The sequence below is a fragment of the Molothrus aeneus genome, chromosome 19 (assembly GCF_037042795.1).
Source record: "Molothrus aeneus isolate 106 chromosome 19, BPBGC_Maene_1.0, whole genome shotgun sequence".
Taxonomy (NCBI): Eukaryota; Metazoa; Chordata; class Aves; order Passeriformes; family Icteridae; genus Molothrus; species Molothrus aeneus.
Window position 1 is genome coordinate 5635360 of NC_089664.1, and position 18509 is coordinate 5653868.

The 18509-nt window shown below is 56.8% G+C and overlaps 2 protein-coding genes across 4 annotated transcripts; both read left to right on the forward strand.

The window, feature by feature from the left end:
• Positions 1 to 353: 353 nt before the first annotated feature.
• On the forward strand, positions 354 to 13080 carry SH2D3C (SH2 domain containing 3C). Of its 2 annotated transcripts, none has more exons than XM_066563050.1 (10): positions 354 to 500; positions 6478 to 6606; positions 6885 to 7330; positions 9003 to 9127; positions 9389 to 9966; positions 10207 to 10322; positions 10496 to 10667; positions 11369 to 11480; positions 12076 to 12279; positions 12399 to 13080. In XM_066563050.1, the coding sequence occupies exons 1-10, from the start codon at positions 420 to 422 to the stop codon at positions 12572 to 12574; spliced, it is 2139 nt and encodes a 712-aa protein (XP_066419147.1). In that variant the 5' UTR covers positions 354 to 419; the 3' UTR covers positions 12575 to 13080. The 2 variants fall into 2 exon arrangements, with proteins under 2 accessions (XP_066419147.1, XP_066419146.1); XM_066563049.1 differs by having other exon boundaries at positions 357 to 500; positions 12073 to 12279.
• An 894-nt stretch (positions 13081 to 13974) lies between these two features.
• On the forward strand, positions 13975 to 18479 carry TOR2A (torsin family 2 member A). Of its 2 annotated transcripts, none has more exons than XM_066562718.1 (5): positions 13975 to 14137; positions 14402 to 14667; positions 15755 to 15930; positions 16265 to 16392; positions 16920 to 18479. In XM_066562718.1, the coding sequence occupies exons 1-5, from the start codon at positions 13975 to 13977 to the stop codon at positions 17162 to 17164; spliced, it is 978 nt and encodes a 325-aa protein (XP_066418815.1). In that variant the 3' UTR covers positions 17165 to 18479. The 2 variants fall into 2 exon arrangements, with proteins under 2 accessions (XP_066418815.1, XP_066418816.1); XM_066562719.1 differs by having other exon boundaries at positions 14064 to 14137; positions 14402 to 14553.
• The last annotated feature ends 30 nt before the right edge of the window (positions 18480 to 18509 follow it).

The following is an 18509-nucleotide window of genomic DNA, read 5'->3' on the forward strand; positions in this document are numbered from 1 at the left end:
ATCCCCTCAGGGATGCCTGTTCCCTTTGCGACATGGGAGTGCCGGTTCCTCTCGGAGGAGCCGGTTCCCGTTCCCCTCAGAGCACCGGCAGCGGGGGTGCCCGATCCCCTCAGGGATGGCGGCTCCCTGTGTGCCATGGCAGCGTGGGTTCCCCTCGGAGGAGCCGGTTCCCGGTTCCCCCGCGGGGCGCAGACAGCCGGGGTCCCGCTTCCCCCCGAGGTGCCGCTTCCTCGGTTCCCCGGAGCCGGGGCGGCCCCCAGGGGCGGGCCGGGGCGGAGCCGCCTCCCCGCGCCCGCCCCTCGCAGCCGACAAGGGATGAGGTAATCGGGGAAGCGGCTGAAATTGAAGCCCGGCGGCGGCGGCGGAGGCAGCGGCGGTGCAGCCCGGGCCGGGGCAGCCCCCGCCGGGCGCGCCGCGCCATGACGGAGCGGTGCAGCCTGTGGAGCGCCCTGTCCGCGGCCGCCTGCTGCTTCTACCGCGGCTCCTTCATGCAGGTGCAGGTGAGCGGGGGCGGCGGAGGGAGCGCACCGGGGGGAGCGCACCGGCTGCTGCCCTGCTCGGCGCGGAGCCCCCGCGGTGCCGCCGGGCAGCCGCACGCGTGGAGAAGGCGGCGGGGGCACTGGGAGGGGAAGCGTGCGGGGGACCCCCAGCCACGCACCCGCCGGGAGCTGCTTGGACCCGCGGGGGAGCCTCCCCGGGGAGCCCTGCGGTGCCCCCGCTCACACGAAGTTGCTGCGGGCAGCGAGCGCGGGCTGAGCCGAGCGCCGGGTCGGGGGGCAGAGCTCGGCCCCCCTGCAGCCAGGACCGAGCAGCCAAAGCCAGCAGAGCCAGACCAGCGCTTTGACAGGCAGAAAAGTCTCTGCAGGCAGCCCTCACCTGCAGCAGACCTCATGAGGGGGAGCATTTAGCATCCCCCAAAAGGTGGCATGTGCCCGGAGCATCACTGAGCACAGGAGGGAGATCGAGCCCAGATGAACACTCAGCTTTTTGGCCCGGGTCTCCATCTCTGTGCTGCACTGCACAGGTCTGACTGGTAGGAGAAGGCTGGGATCCATCTGTCACCTGTCCTGTGGTGGTTCCAGCACTGCCACTGTCTGGGCACAAGTCTAGGTGTCCTATTTTTGGACTCTGGCATTTGCACAAGGGGGACACGGTGGTGGGAATTGGATCCCTCATTTACTGAGTTTGAGAGCAAAGGTGTTTAGGACTGCAGGAGCCAAGCAGGCTCTGGTCTGAAGCACGAGCTGTAGTATACTGCAAGTTAGAAGGGAGCCGGCAGCCAAGAGAGCTGGCAGTGTTATTCAGTACTCCCGCTGAGCGAGGTGGGTGCTGAGCTTTAGAGATTATTCTGGGTAAGACGGAGCCCAGGAGCAGCATTTCAAGTCTTGTCATGATTGCGGCTGATCTCAGCGCAAAGCCAGGGATTTTGATTGCTGGTGGGGGTGAAGAGGGAAAAGCAGCAGAGCTTTTTCCACTTGTCCAAAGGCCACTGAGCAACACAGGGACATGCCCTTGGGCTGCACATTGCAGGGGGTGAGCGGGTGCTTTCAGCCAGCTGCTGCCAGAACAAGGGAGGGACAGGTGAGCATCTGGCTCTCGTGCAGGGATGTGAGAAGGGATGAAGGGCACTCCATCCCGACCCTGGAAAGAGTTAAAAGTGAAGCCCTAAGTGCTCACCTGGCTCTGCCAGATCTTTCACCATCTATTTGTGTCCAAGCGTGTCCAGCAAACACACACTGAAGTCCCCATGAATGACTGGAGCACTTCCAGCTGACAGCCGCATCCCTGCTCACCGCCAATGGCGGTGCACCCAGCCTGGGAAGCACTGACATCATTTCTGGCCAATAGCAGCTCTGAAAAGGGATGCAGCAGCAGCCGCTGCCGCCGTCTTGGAGTGAGATAAGTAAAATATAGATGGATGGAAATGTGTGTATACACACACACACACCATCACTGCATTGGAGACCTGCTCCCCCGGGGTAGCAGTCGCAGCATACTCCACCACCCTGCCACACAACCTGGGTGCTTGTCCCACCTTAGAGAACCCAGATGTTCCTGGCCATCAACCCCAGCTGCACCCCACCCCTGCCAGCGAGATAGAATTGCTCCAGAGCTGCCACAAAGGAGCACAGGCAAGGGGAGAGGAGACCATGAGGGTAGCCAGGACTAGTCCTAGGAAGGGCTTTGAACTCCAGAACAAAGATCTTGAGCCAAGATCTGCCTTCAGTGGGGACTAATGGAGATGTGACATAACCTTCAGAAGAGATGCCTTCAGTCACCTATGGGGTGGGCAGATAGGCTGATACCTTCTCAGAGGCCATTTAGGTTCCTAGACTCATTGCAAGAGAGAACAGAGGAACAAGGGTTTTCTTTTCCATATGGATATCAAGATCAGCAGGACAGACTGGCTCACAGCAGGACATGCAAACTGAGACCCAGCCCATAACAACCTGGGCATTGTTTGTGGTGGGATTTTCTCATGGTCACGCAGGGTGGAGTAATCATTTTTGGGTGGTGCCTGGACTGGTAAGTGCAGCAGTCCTGCATCAGACAGGCAGAATGGTTCTTGGGTTTGCCATGATGATGCAAGGATATTTGCTCCAAAACACATCACTGAAGCTGCCCATTGCAAGGTGTGGAGGAAGCAGAGAAGACCCCTCATGCAAGTCTGTGGCTTTCCCCAGACACCAATGGCTTGTTACTCCATTTCCTCACAGTTCTGCTTCCCAGGCCCCAGAGCTGCTCCAGCAGCCAGAGCAGGGGTGGAGAACTCCAGAAAGAGCTGGGATTTCCCTAGCCAGGATCCCAGCACAGGGTAGGCAGCATGAGCAGGAGGGAGAACAGATGTGCTTGGTGCCTTGGGGTTAGTCAGATGTTATCAGCAGGGTGGGGTGTGAGTACACCTTGCTCTCCAAGCTGACTTCATCCTCATCTGCAACTCCTCCAGGTTGGGAGGGAAGAGCAGGAAAGCAGGATGGAAATCACTCTAGTTTCATAAGATTACCTCTGCAAGCATAGAAAGCCAAACGCCAGCCTTTGAAGCTCTCCTTAGAGCAGGCAGAGTGACAGCTGCCGGTTTTATACACACCACAGGCATCAGCACCCTCCATCCCTGCAGCTCCTGCCCTTCCACTACCAGTTCCAGTCCTTGCCACTCAGCTGGAAGCACGTCCTCCATCAAGAAAGCAGCACAGAGAGTCAAGGAAGCAGGCAGGGATGGAGAGCCTCAGGAATTGCCTTCTCATGGCAGCTTCCCCATTGCATGGCTGCTCCAGAGGATTCCCCAGCCCCAGAACTGTGAAACAGCCCATGGGGGCACTCACTCTCCTTTCTCCAGCCGAGCCAGCTTGGCTCCTGGTTGGGATTCCTCAAGCAAAGCTTGGCATCATCTCTGGCACATTTTGAGCTGGTTTATCTGGTGTGGCTGGTTTGGAGAACTGCTCTCATCCCCATTTTCTCCTGCTTGGCTGGAAGATGCCGTGGGGTTCTTCATGCTAGAGCCCAGCATGAAGATGGGATGGTAATGAGAGTCCAGGCTTTTCCCCACCCCCAACCCTCAGCGTGCAAGACCTCACATGGGGCCGTGCATGGTGAGACATTCCCTTGGCACAGCCAGGAGCACCAAGCGTGGCATTTCAGCGTCTCTCAGGCATCCGCTCACACCCTGCCGTGCCATGCCATGCCGTGCCATGCCAGGCTGTGCCATGCCAGGCCGTGCCAGCGCCTCGGCACCTGTCCAGCTGGCAGCTGTGAGCCCGGCTCCTTGGGGACACGTTCCCCATGGAATGGGGGAAGCTCGAGCGCTGCTGGAGGGCTCGGGAGGGAACATGGCCCTGCACAGCACAGGGCTCATGGGGAGCCCAGCTCCCACACAGAAAGGGAGCAGACAGGTGATTTTGGCAGCATGTTGGATTAGCATGAGAGACTCACAATAAGGACCTGTCTCAGTTACATCACACCAAGGAAAAGGGCTCCCCGTGATCAGTCTGATGCTGTCTCCTCAGCCATTATAGCCTGACAGTCACTCCAAGCAGTGGCTTCTTGGTGGCCATGCAAATCAGCTACTCAGAAAAGGAGCTGGAGGGACAGTGCCCTCCACATGTCTGGAGAAGGTGGCTCCTGACACCCTCTGCTCACAACTAGGCTCCCTCCCCCATCTGCAAGATGCAAAACCTTCCTTGCCTCTCCCAAACCTCATGTTCTCTCCTGCTAGCTTAGCTCATGGCTCCTGGCATGGATGCCAGCCAGCTTCTGCCCAAATGTGGGCTTGGAGACACCGGGCACTGCTCAGCTGGGCTTGTGTTTTTGTTACCCTGCACATTTGCATGGGGAGGATTTGGAGGAAAACCCAGATGTACAATGCTGAGCAGAACAGGCACTAATCCCTGCTCCAGGGGTGGTGGGGGGAGAGCTGTAATCCACACTGCTCCCAGCTCAGCTCTGATGGCTTTCACCTGCACAAACAGCAGAGGTTCCTGGGGGCTCCCTTGATGCCCCAGAGTTTTGGGGGGGCCGTGTCACAGAGAGGGTGCTGCAGGCGAGGGTCCCCCAGCACCCCGGGCCAAGCCGGGTCTGCTCCGTGGCAATGGATTTGTCACCATGGAAACAGCATCTGCTCGGCCTGGGCCCCCCAGGAGGCAGCTGGACCCCTGCAGCATCCGCCAGCCACCATTTATTTTTAATCGGGCTCAGCAGCACCGGGTGGCTTTGTCTGCAGGAGGGCCCAGAGCAGCAGCAAGTGCTGAGCTCCCTGCAGCCCTTGGCCAGGGCGGACAATGCAAAAATCCCTGCAGCTCCACTCAACAGGACCCTCTCATAGGGAGAATAAACATGGCTGGAGGAGCAAGTCAGAGTTCAATCCACACTGTTTTCATAGGCTGCTTCCACTCTCCCACCACCTTTGACTTGACAGGAGTTGGGACAGGAGGAATAAAGGCAGGTCCAGGCTGGTGAGGGGAAGCCCTGGAGAGCACAGTCCAGGGCACAGGCCCTTTGCCACTGCCTCCTTCCATCTCCCCAGGCTGGAGCAGGGTCCCCAGGGCAGGGTCTCTGCATGGTTTGGTGAATGAATGCAGCTACCAGGAGGGATAGAGCATCTCCTCTGGGGAAGGAGAGGCTTGGGGTCAGGGTCCTGCTGAGGGACTCTGTGGGGTCCCAAGAATGCCACAAGAGCAGTGGGTAAAGGCAGGAGAGCAGCACAGTTCTCTACACTTTGCCTTGCTTACAACCAGTAGAGGAGCAGAGGGAATCAATACAAGGCACAGAGCATGAGGCACTGGGCAGAAAGGTCAGCTCCAAGGCAAGTCCCTGAGGTGCTGGCATGAGGCTGCAGCCCCCTGTGCTCTGGTGAACCACACAGGGTCAGCTATGAGTGCCAGCCTGCTCCTCTGGCAGGGCCAGAGCAGTGTCAGCAGGGCTTCAAGCCCATGCCTGTCCTGGGAGACAATACCAGAATCCTGCCCCAACAGGCACTGGGAGCTGGGCCAGCCTTCACTGCCTCCTTACAACTGGCACTGCCACCAGACGGGAGCCAGGCCACCAGCCACCCTCACTCCTGGGAGCAGAGGAACAGGGCACCCCAGCAGCCCCATCCAAGCTTTTAGTCCATGGCAGTGGCACACGTGTCCCCCTCTCAGGACACCACACATCTGGGATATGGAGGGAACCCAGGAGCCTTGGCTCCCAGGCCCTGCTCCATCACGCAGCTGTGTCGGTGCCACAGCAGGATCACCTCAAAGCCACTATGTCAAACAGAACCGGCCTCGTGAAGCACACAGGAACCCCAAAGCTGTGCTCACGTCCCCAAACATCCCCTGGCTCCACTATGCCAGCAGCTGCACTCTGGGAATACTGGCCCAGCAGCAGGCAAGGAGGGAGGCAGGCAGGCTCTAGCCAACAGACACATGAAGCCATCATCCCTTATCTCTCCAGGGGAAAGGAGGGGGCAGATTGCATCCTCCAGGCTCAGGTGCACCAGTGCTGGTGAAAGCTAATTTCTAAAAGCTAATTTCAATGCAGAAGGTTCCCTTTACATTTGTCATTACTATTTATGCTGCCATCAGGCTAAACACAGTGAGTTAACCCTTTAAAAGAAAAATTGTGGTAGAAATTTAAAGGAGGAGCAATAATGCAGGTTTCCTCCTGAAAGAGTGCTTCTCATGGCAGTTCAGCCCCAGAGATGTTTAAGGGGTTTTCTCCTGCCCAACCACGGGCAGCACACCAGACACAGGGTGGCCAGGCACGATAGGGATGTGCCACCAGGAGCCCCTCCAAGTGACAGGACCTGGCCATCAACAGGCACATTACCACATCCTTTGCCACAAGCAGTAATCCTCACACACAGCTGAGTTACATGGCCTTTGGGGACAGTTGTGCTCCTGGCAGGTGCCACACTCCCCACATGGGGATCCTGCCAGCCCTTCCATCCCCAGTGCCTGCACTGCTGCACTGCCTGACACTCTCTCTTCTCCTGTACAGTTCTCCAAGGAGAAATACATCCTTGACTCATCTCCAGAAAAGCTTCACAAGGAGCTGGAAGAGGAGCTGAAGCTGAGCAGCACTGACCTGCGCAGCCATGCTTGGTACCACGGCCGCATCCCCCGGGAGGTGAGATGGGGAAGGGGGATGGCTCCAGGCACCCTTCACTTGGAATGTTGTGGGAGGCCAGACAGAACCACCAGCCTTTCCTCCTGGGAAACATCTGGTCCAGGGCTTCATTAGCTCTGAGCTGCCTGATTTTGCCACACCAAATGCCCTCTTGTGGCTCAGAGCTGGGGGCAAGGGGAACAACCAGCGCCCCAGATAACACCCCAGCAGAGCATCCCCTCCTGCCCTGTGGTCCATCCAGCCTGGCTGTGGCTGAGCTGTGCCCTGTGCCCTGACAGGTGTCTGAGAGCCTTGTGCAGAGGAACGGTGACTTCCTGATCCGTGACTCGCTCACCAGCCTGGGTGACTACGTGCTGACGTGCCGCTGGCGCAACGAGCCGCTGCACTTCAAGATCAACAAGGTGACGGTCAAGTCCAGCGATGGCCACAGCCATGTCCAGTACCTCTTCGAGCAGGAGAGCTTTGACCACGTGCCTGCCCTCGTGCGCTTCTACGTGGGGAACCGCAAGGCTATCTCGGAGCAGAGCGGGGCCATCATCTACTGCCCCATCAACCGCACCTTCCCCCTGCGCTACCTGGAAGCCAGCTACGGGCTGGCCAACGGCAAGCACGGGGGAGCCCACAGCCCCTCCAGCCAGAAAGGGCACATCAAGAGGAGGAGCATCACCATGACAGACGGTCTGACCGCAGACAAGATCACCAGGGCTGAGGGCTGCCCAACCAGGTGAGCGTGTGGGGTCATCCCAGCTCAGCTGAGCAGAGGATTGGCCTCGGGAATGAGGGAGGGTGTGCTCAGTCATTGCTCTCTGGGTGCAGAGCACAGGTTGGGGATCAGGGATGGAAGAGAGAGACCAGCAGAGGCATGGGGGGAAGAACCAGTACTCAGCTGGAACTGGGTTTTTCTCCCAGGCTGGCTGCCAGCCATGCTGAGCTACCACAGCAGACGCCCAGCGAGCAGACATGACTTTAGCATCTCAGGCCAGAAGCCAGAGAGTGTTTTACAATCACCCAGTCCAGGATTACCAGCATGTCAGGGCTTGTTAGAGCCATGGAGCTGAGCTTTCCCAGGCAAACATGAGAGGAGAGTCACTCCCAGACACCAAGACAGCATTTGTTGTTTGGATTTGAATGGCCCTTTTAGTTTCAGAGGCCTTTCCATTCAGCATTTGCAGGGAGTTACCAAGCAGGGCTGAAAGCCTGATGGGCAGGAGGAGACTGATGGGTCTGTGCTGATGGAGTCTGCACAGACCCTGGATCACAGCCTTCACAAAGCTGAGCTGTTCACATTAACCTTGGCCAGCTGGGCTTCTCCAGAGGTGGAGGAGGAGACTTCCTTTGTATGGCTCACTTTTGGCAGTCCCAGGCTGCCCAGAGCCCTGCAGGGAAGGCAGGGCCACACACATATCCTCACATGCAGCAGCCAAGGGCAGACCCATCTACCCCTGCCTCCAGCAGGACACAGCCTGTTGTTAAGCCAAGCTGCTTTCTCACCACCCTGACCTTCTGAGCCCAGGGGCAGGGTGAGAATGCACCAGCAGAAAACAGGGAACCAATTGTTATGGCTGGGAAAAGGAAAACACTCAGACTTCCAGAAGAACCCAGATCCATCAGTCGTTCCTCATCACTCACATTTTCCCCAAATCCCTTATCACCACCACTGCTGTCCCATTCTCCTCCCACTGCTGAGGCACAGCGCTCAAGACCAAACACATCACAGCAGCCTAGCCCTCACCCACAGCAGGGAGGGCAGTGAATTACCTGCCATAACTCCTTGCAACCCTCCCTGCACTCAGCATGTTTTGCAGCACCGTTGACACACAGTGTTTGCATCAGGCCACCAGTTGCTGCCTCACCAACCCAGGACCCCGTTGCTTGTTATATAACTTCCCAAGTCCCGTTTCCAGGCACTTTCCAGCTCTCCTAAGCTTTGGGTCAGAGCAACACCTAACTAGCCCAACACAGCTCCCAGGTAGAAATAGAGTAACGCAGTGTTAGATACCACTTTGCAGCATAACCCTAGAAAATAACTGTCCATGACTTCTTTGCTAGATCCACTTCCCCACAGCACCCTGGGGTGGACCAAACTCATCCCATCCCAAGCAGCTTGGCTTGGCATGGCATATGGTTGCATTGCTCTGCTCTCCTCTGTAGGACCAGGGTCCCTGCAGGCAGGTCTGTCTCTGGTTTATGGGGGTCACTGGGTAGGGACCCCTTCTGCTCCCGGCTGCTGCAGGGATTACCTGCTCACTGCTCCAGCTGAGCTTGTTATGGGTAGTTGTGGAAGGAGGTGATGATCCACGGGAAGTGTTGGGGCAGCAAACCCTCATCCCAGCCTCTCTGTGCTTGCCTGGGCCCTGCTTTAAGGGACTAACCTGTGCCCTCTGTCCCCACCCCAGCGTGTCCCTGCCCCACCACAGAGACATCATCCGCAACTGTGCTGTCAGCGTGGACCAGATCCAAGACCTGCACTCCCCCATGTCCCCCATCTCTGAGAACCCAGCATCACCTGCCTACAGCACAGGTAGGCATTGCCCCTCCATCCTCTGGGGACAGTGGGACTATGGATCAGCTTGGACTTGGCACTACTGTGATAGGGGGACCTTAGGGACAGGACCTCAGCCAGTCCTGAGCTGCATCATTATGCAGCTATCCTGGGATCAGGTGGTTCTGTTTGGACAGAGGGGTTTTCCCTGAGCCCCGTGTCCCTGGGCTGCTGCATCTGTGGTCCCTATGCATGTATGCATCTTCAGGCTTTGATCAGTGTCCCCTCTGCTCCCTGCAGTCACACGGCTAAAGCCACATGCCTGCCAAGCATCTGGAATCACCCCAGCCTCTCCGGTCATAAGAAGGTCCAGCGAGCCCCAGCTGTGCCATGGGAACAGCAGCAAACCTCTTGCAGACCCTGCCCACAGCTCCCATTCCACTCCCTGCCACGGGTACGCCCGTGCCTCCCCCTCTCCCTCGGTGAGCAGCTACAGCGACCCGGACACGGGGCACTACTGCCAGCTGCACCCCAGCTCTCCCATCAGCAGGGACAGGCCAGCCCACGACACCAGGCAGCCACCAGCAAAGAGCTACGTCGAGAGGCTAAAGGTGGAGGAAGGACAGAGAGGGACTGTGGAGAACAGCTCTGGGGAAGCAGAGGCAGGGCAGAGGCTGAAAGCAGAGCTGGACTTCAAGGGCTTTGTGCCCCCCACCATGGAAACAACCTCCTCCTTCAATCCTGCTGCCTTCCAGTCCCTGCTCATCCCCCTAGATAACAAACCTCTGGAGATGACTGTGCTAAAGAAGGTCAAAGAGCTGCTGGCAGAGGTGGACGTGAAGACACTGGCCAAACACATCACCAAAGTGGACTGCCTGGTATGGCCAGGGCCTGGAGGGAGGGACGGGTGCTGCTGCCCTCTGATCGATCTGGGCTGGCAGGGATCAGTGCATCCCTGAGCATCAGACAACCCCTGAGCATTGGAGCACCCCTGCTGGGCTCTGCCTGGTGGATCAGCCAGGGCAAGCAGAGGCTGGGCTGGGGCAAGAGGCTGCTGAGGACAATTCAGCCTCTCCTCAATTAGCAAAGCTCTAATCAGCTTTCACTTTCTTTGCCAGGTGGCCCGGATATTGGGTGTGACAGTGGAGATGCAGCGGCTCATGGGGGTGAGCTCTGGCATGGAGCTGCTCACCCTCCCCCACGGCCACCAGCTCCGCCTGGACCTGCTGGAACGGTACGGCACGGCACGGCCTGAGTGAGCCCTCTGGGCTGCCCTGCACGGCCTGCTCCAGCTGCCCTGGGTGCTCCCAGCCTGGCACAGGCCAGGGGAGAGGAGCAGCCCTGTCTAAGCCCCCAGAGCATCCCCCCTCCCTGTGCTGACCCCGCTCTGTTCTTGCCCCCTGGCAGGTTTCACACCATGTCCATCATGATTGCTGTGGACATCCTGGGCTGCACAGGCAGCACGGAGGAGCGGGCAGCCCTGCTCCACAAAACCATCCAGCTGGCTGCCGAGCTGAAGAGCACCATGGGGAACATGTTCAGCTTTGCAGCTGTAATGAGCGCCCTGGAAATGACACAGGTATGGGGACACTCCTTTGGTGCTCATGTACTGGGCTCAGCCCTTACTCAAAATTAATCCCTCTCCCTGTGTCCTGCAGGCTCCAAGAGTCACTGGGATGGGTGAAAGGGGAGAATGCCCCGGGTGGGAGGCATGGGGCCACATCCGCTGGGATGCAGGCAGGGAAGGGGAAGAGCCATCCCTCCACGGAGCAGACAGCCTTGTCCCGCCAGGATCCAATTGTTTTTCGGTGGTTGGGCTCTTTGTTTTGTGCTGGGCTGTGTTCCTGGGAGGAAATGAATCTGCCCTCCGGTACAATACAAATCAGTCTCAAGGCTGTGGCAGCAGCGTCTCCAGGCCACACTGCTCCCTTTGGAAGATGAAAGGAGATTAAAATTCAATTTTAAATCGAGCCCAGCTGGGAAGTCTTGCTTCCTGCCTGCACAAAGGAGGTGGAATGGCTGCCCCCTCCCTGCATCTCATCTTCAAGGCCGCTGCAACGCAGGGAGGTTGCTGTCCTGGGGCACGGGCAGGGGAAGAAATCCTAAGCCCAGCCTCAGTGCCAGAGCTGTGCCGTGTCTGGCCATGAGCACTGGTGGAGGAGGCTGGTTTGGCACTGTTGTGTGCAAGGCTGGGGACTGTGGATCCAGGGTCAGGCTGTTCTCCCTGGTGCCTGGAAGCTGTGCTGCCCAGCACCTTCTACCTGCCCCATCTCCTTTCAGATTGCCCGGCTGGAGCAGACCTGGATGGTGCTGAGGCAGCGGCACACCGAGGGTGCAATCCTCTATGAGAAGAAGCTTAAGCCATTCCTGAAGAGCCTGAATGAAGGGAAAGGTAACAGGAGCAACTCCCCTTGTCTCACTTGCTTTCTCCTTCCCCCTTTTGTCTGGGCTCAGCATCATTGTTTGAGAGCTCTGACCCTGTCCCAGCTAGTGCCAGACACCCTCTGGCTGCTGAGCCACTCCAGCACTCAGCAGAGCCCGTCTGGCCTTGTTTGCCCCTTCCTTCCCAAGGAAGCATTTCATAACTAAATAAAACCAGCAGCTGAGCCAAACCGTTGTGCTCACATGGCAGTGAGTGCCAAACCAAGGGACAGGGCAGCCAGTTGGAAAGATGAAAAGCCATGTGTCTCTAATGCCTGGTGCCCTGTGTCTGCAAACCTGCTCCTCATTGCAGCCCTGGGAAATGCAGCCTGAGCATGGCCATCAGCTTTCCCTTCCCAGAAACCCTGGCTGGGGGGAGCTGGTGTTGGACAAGCAATGGCCCCAGGCACAAACACAGCAGCTGCTGTGTCCAGCTGAGCCTTGAAGCCTCTCCTGGGAGCATGGTGGCAGCCTGGTGTCACATGAGCTCTCCACAGGGAGATGGGGAGGGGGATGCAGGGTCACGGGGCCATGCGGGGTCCTAAGAGTGCCTCTCTCCCCAGAAGGACCACCCCTGACCAACACCACCTTTCCCCACATCATACCCCTTGTGACTCTCCTGGAGCGGGATGAGGCTCTCACGGAAAGCCCCGAGCCCTGGGAGGCCACTGACAGTGGCGTGGAGGTGGTCATGGCCCATCTGGAGGCAGCACGGATGGTGGCCCACCATGGTGGGCTCTACCACACCAACGCTGAGGTGAAGCTGCAGGGTAAGCAGCAGGGACAGCAGAGCTCCTTTCCCTCTGCCACAACCCAGCACCAGGGTGGAGCATCCCACAGGTGCCAGGGGGTGCCATCCCAGGGAACTGACTCTCCCTCCCTCTTGCAGGTTTCCAGGGCAAAGCGGAGCTGCTGGAAGTGTTCAGCACCGAGTTCCAGCTGCGGCTGCTCTGGGGCAGCCGGGGGGCTGAGAGCAGCCAGGCTGAGCGCTACGAGAAGTTTGACAAGGTGCTCACTGCCCTGTCCCACAAGCTGGAGCCAGCAGTGCGCTTCAGCGAGCTGTGAACCCCCCCAGCTTCCAGCCTGCATCCCACCAGGGGCTCTGGGGCAAGGGAATGGACCAGGCCCAGCATCAGGAGGAGGAGAGATGGCCCAGAAAGGCACAGGCGTGGGTCGGCAGTTTTGAGACAAAGAGGAAGAAAAGCAGCCATCTCAAATCTACCACCCGCCTCTTCAGGACACAAGCCAGGGGTCCACACTGCTACTCTGAAGAGTGGGGACAGTGTTTGGGCCAGCCAGCACTGGCCTCCACACCCAGCCCTGCTGAGGTCTACATGGTGCCCCTCACCTCACCCTTTGGTTTTGTTTTTTTCCATCTCCATCTTGCCCACAGCTGCTGGATCCTGTGTGTAAATATATTTTCATAATGACTTCTTGATGTACAGACTTGTGAAGGACAGTCCTTGTTGTAAATAATTAGGGCTTATTCATTTTGTCATGTAAATACATGTACATATCTCATGGGTTTGGTTCTTACATACAATAAACTTTTATCCTGTTCCTCGAGGGGACCCCCTGTCCTGTGGGTGTCCTTTAAAGGAGCCCCCCTGGGGCAGCAGAGCATGGGAAGGGCTGATGGGGGGAATCACCATGCTGAACCTGGCCCCAGACCCCATGGTGGCCCAGTGACAGTCCTTCTGAGGAGGGCTGTGTGGTGTCACAGAATGGTTCAGGTGGGAAGGGACCACAGTGGGTCATGTGGTCCCACCTCCCTGTGGACTCCACAACCTCTCTGGACAATCTGTTCTGGTGCATGGTCACTGCACAGTAAAGAAGTTTTTACTTGTGGTTCAGGTGGAACTTCCTGGGCATTGGCTTCTACTCATTGCCTCTTGTCTGCAGCACCACTGAGCAGAGCCTGGTCCATCTTGGCACCCCACCTTAGGTGTATAAATACATACATACATACATACACACATACATATACATAGATATATATATATATATATATATGAGCAGAAATGCAGGACCACCTCCCTGACCAGCTGGCAATACTCTCTCTAATCCACTCTATGATCCCACTGGCGTTGTTGTCCCTCAGGGCACACTGCTGGCTCACAGACAGCTTGTTGTCCACCAGGACCCCCAGTCCTTTTCTGCAGAGCTGCTTTCCATGTCAGCTCCCAGCCAGTACCAGTGTTCAGAGCTGTTCCTCCCCAGGTGCAGGACCCTGCATTTGTTGAATTTCAGAGGTTGTTCTCTGCGAGAGGGTCGCGGGTCCGCAGGGCACGAGGGGACAGAGGGGACAGGGACCCCGCCCAGGTGGGGGGCGGGGCGATACGGAACAGACCACGCCCTCTTGATGCATGACCACGCCTCTTTCCCATAGCGGGTCTTCCTGGTCCCGCCTCCGCGCGGGGCACGCTGGGAGTTGTAGTGCGGGCGGTGCGGAAGCCGCGGCCGCCATGGCCCCCGGAGCGGCCCCGGCCCCGGTCCCGGTCCGGGTGCTGCTGGTGCTGCTGGCGCTGCTGGCGGCCGCCGCCCGCCCCGCCGCCGCCTGGGACCTGTGGACGCTGCGCTGCGGCTTCTCGGCGGACTGCGAGTGCGGCTTCCGGCCCGACCTGCGCGGTCAGCGGGAGCGGCCGGGCGGGAGGGGGGTCTGGGGGCAGGGAGACCCTCAGGGGCGGGGGGCGCAGCTGCCGAGGCCGGGAGGCAGCAGGCGAGGGGGTCCCGGGAGCCAGCGAGAGTCTCCAGGAGAGCCTGCCCGGGGCGTCCCTTGGAGCGGGGTCTCTCGGCAGCCGGGGATGAAGGGCCCAGCGGGGCGGCCCCAGGGACGGGACGGGGAGCGATGACAACCCGCGTTCTCCAAGTCCTGGTTTCATTTCGTTTCAGGGCTGGAGTTTGACTTGGCCACGAACCTGGTGGGGCAGCCCCTGGTGAGGCAGCAGGTGATGAAGGGGCTGAGGGAGTTCCTGGAGAACCCGAATCCAGTGAAACCCCTCGTGATGTCCTTCCACGGCTCGACAGGGACAGGCAAAACCTACGTGAGCTCCATGCTCATCCGCTACCTCTTCCAGAGGGGGCTCCAGAGCCCCTATGTTCACCACTTCTCCCCCATAGTGCATTTCCCCCACGCTGAGCAGATAGAGCAGTACAAGGTAGGGGACACTGCTCGGCAGTGCCACTTCACTGGGGGTTTTGGCTGTGTCTGGGTTGATCCTTAGTACATATGCATTCAAGCTGTTTCCTGAAGTGCAGCAGGAATAAAAGCTCTTTGTTTTACCCTCTCAGACAAACATAGCTGAGAGAGTGGCTCCATACACTGGCTGAAGGATGCACTAGTAACTGCAATATACGCAGTTATTACTTTCGTCCTCTCCACAGCAGTCCCTGCCCTGATCGTGTTCTCATTCTTAAATATTTACACAGCTCTTTGAGCACACAGACAAAAGTGCTTGGCTTAGATGAAAGGCACTAAAATTTTCCCATTGCTTTCCAAACAGCCTGATGGCTGTAAAAACCTGCATATCACTAGACTTGTAATCCCCTCCTCACAGAGCACACAGCTCCCTAACAGCAGCTCCAGACTCTCCATGGTGCCATTCTGTCTCTTAGAGCTGAGAAAAGAGAGAAATCAAAATGCCAGATTTTCAGTAGAGTGGGAATTGAGCACACCTGGACCTTTAGTTTCTGGGTCTTTGGAGAAGTGATTTGTTGTGTTGTGTCCTTAGAGGAAACGCTTTTGGAAAAGTAAATCCCTTCCTGGCTGAAGTGCTTCAGTGAGGAGTTTCACATGCCCCCAGGCAATGTGAGTGGTTTTGTGTGGGCTGGGAGGTACCTTCAGCCGTGATAAAGAGCTGTTCTGGGTCAGTGCAGGCACATGTTTCTGCATCAGAACAGGAGCTGGCAAGAAGCTGGAAACTGTAGATACAACAGGGAGCGAGAAGAACGTGAGGAGCTGTAGGAGTCTGAATCTCCAGCTTTAGTGTGCTGCCTCCTCCTTTAAATCTGTATAAAAAGACCTACAATGGTTTAAAGAAGCTGATAAACACCACTGTGTGGAACCCAGAATAAAGGGGCCTCCCCAGCACTGGGTGTTTCAGCTCCAAGTGTGTGGTGCTGTGCAGGGACATGCTGCTCTCAGCACCTTTGGCTGTGCTTGAGCTCCTGCCTCATCCTTTACTCTGGGGTGTTTGAGCCTTCCTTGCCATCTCACTGCCTCACACTTGGTGGGGTTTTTCCTAGGAAAGCCTGAAGCGCTGGATCCAAGGGAACCTGACCAGCTGTGGACGCTCAGCATTTCTCTTTGATGAGATGGACAAGATGCACCCAGGCCTGATTGACGTGATCATCCCGTTCCTGGGGCCCTCGTGGGTTGTGTACGGGACCAACTACCGCAAAGCCATCTTCATCTTCATCAGGTGAGAGAGGCCTCTCCATGGGCCCTTCCAGCTCACTGCTGCCCATTTGGGCAGAGGTCACACCTACCTCAGGGCACACACTTGTTTTGCCTTTCCTTCTCCAAGCCTTGAGCCTCTACAAATGCCAAGAGATGCAGTCTCACTGTGAACAGACAGATCTGGAGAGTGTGAAAAAGCCTCCTCTGCATGTTATTTGGCTGCCTCTACAGGAGTTATTTTGGGCCAGGCAGCTGGGAGCTGCTGGCTTGCACTCTGCAGGCTGGTGGGTGTCAGGTGCCACCTGAGACACCATTTTCCTGGCTGCACAGTGGATAAGGCTCTCATTCTTGTGCAGCAATGCAGGAGGGGAGCAGATCAACAACGTGACATTGGCTCTGTGGCGTGCCCGCAAGGACCGGGAGGAGATCAGCTTGCAGGACCTGGAGCCAGCCATCTCCAAGGCCGTGTTTGAAAACCCTGAGAGTGAGTCCATGGAGCTGAGCTCCTCCTGTAGCCCCACAGCCCAGCACAGGCAGCCAGGCCTGTTCTAGGAAGCCACCCACATCACCTGCTACCTCCCAGGCAGCCAGAAAGGGACAAGGGGGTTTTGAGGGATTGGAACTGTGAGCCCCTTGAGGTTTCCTTCCTTCTGAGCCAGCAGACCTGTTGCCATATTTAGCAAAGTTCTTGGGAGACAAGGTGTGTTTACAGCTGGGGGCTGGCAGACAGCACAGCACACTTGCCAGAGCAGCACTGAGCTATATTGATCCCCACTGCCTGCCTGCATCTGCTTGCATTGCCCTTAGCACAGGGAGCAGAGCTTAAATTCTGACTAGACAAGCTAAATCCCCCCATTTATGGGGGGAGAAAGTCTATTTGGGGGGAGGTGACAGCTGATGGGTTCAAAACCAGCAAGATCTCTCTTCAGAATATTGTGGCTTCACACAAAGCAGCTCTTTGAATTGCAGGGACTGCAGAGCCTCTCTGAAAACCTTCTCTCCCTTGTGCAGGTGGTTTCTGGAAATCTGGGATCATTAATGAGCACCTCATTGATTTTGTTGTGCCTTTCCTCCCACTGAAGCACCACCATGTGAAGCAGTGTGTTATCAGTGAGCTCACCCAGCAAGGCCTCGAGGTACGCACGGATGTCGTCCAGGAAGTGGCTGACAGCATCCCCTACTTCCCAGAAGAGGAGAAATTATTCTCATCAACAGGCTGCAAAACAGTGGCCTCTCGCATCAGTTTTTTCTTCTAGTCACTGGCAAGGGCCTCTCTCAGATCCACATGGAGCTAGAAGCAGCCAGGGCTGGTGGGATGTGCAGTGGGAATGGTGTGTCACTCCCCACAGCACAAGTGCTCTCCTGGTGAACTCTCTCCAGCTCCAAGGAGTCCACTGCAGGATGCAGCTGCAGGACCAGGTGCAAATTATGTAATTTAAAGCACTTTACTGATTGACTTTTGGCCAGGTAAAGGTGGATCCACCACCTGAGACATGTGTGATGACATGGGGAAGATGCTGAGAGGGTCTGCAGTGTCAGGAAGGTTCTCATCCTGTCAACAGCACCCCTCCAGAGCTCTCCCCACTTCTGGCAGCTGTTGATACCCAATATGTTAAGATTCTGAGCCCACAGAAGAATATTTCTTCCTTACAGCATTTTAACAGTTTTTTTAAACCTTTTTAAACATAGCTGTGCCTCAGCTCCTTGGCACAATGTACTGGTGCTGACTCCTGTGAACACCTCAACATGGCAACCAAGGTTTCTTTTCAAGGAAGTTTTAGAGCCACCCACATTCCAGTTTCCTTTCACTGTGAATAGGTGCTTGGTAGCTTCAACACCAAATGAGGGGGGTAATGTGGGAGAGGGGAACACCTGATCTGCCATGAGCCAGGCTCCCCTACCACCCCTTCATCCATGTTTCCCCTAAGGGCCAAAGGATTTCCCTGTAGCAAACCAGGAAAACAACAACAAAAGACTTCTTGCTTGTTTTACCAGCCGTGAAGAATCTCATCCTACCTCCAGGGGAGCCCACAGTGCTGCTAACGGTTTTGAAAATTCATTTTATTCACTGATGGTTTCTACAGCAGAGTTGGTGCTCTGAGCTGTGGAGCTTCTTGTACATCCTTGTGCTGGTCAGACCTTGCAGGCTTTGGCTGGGCCAGCAGCCATTCAGCTTCTGGGGAGTGTCACAGTGGGGGACCTGGGGACAAGTTAGAGAAGATTAGTGCTCTAATGCACAGCCTGGCTTTTGCCCTGATTTTAATATCCTCTATGCTGTTATGGAATATAAGAGGTCAGGGGAAACAGAGTCATTCACTCTCTAGGAACAACGTGCTCAAGGGATGGGTGTAAGGACACTTTGCAAATCTTCCAAAGCCCTGCTTGTTCCCTGTATGGAAATGAGCTGCCAGTGCTTGGGACCATTCCAGCTCCAGGCCCTGAGCTTTGGGGATTTTAGACACCATGCAAAGACTGCCCAAGAGCTGGCCCAAAGACAGGCAAAAATTCTGCCTCTTGCAAAAATATGAATTTCTAATTTTAAAATAAATCTTATAAGAATGAAACAGTTAAGGTGTTTACATGGATTCCTGACTGCACGTA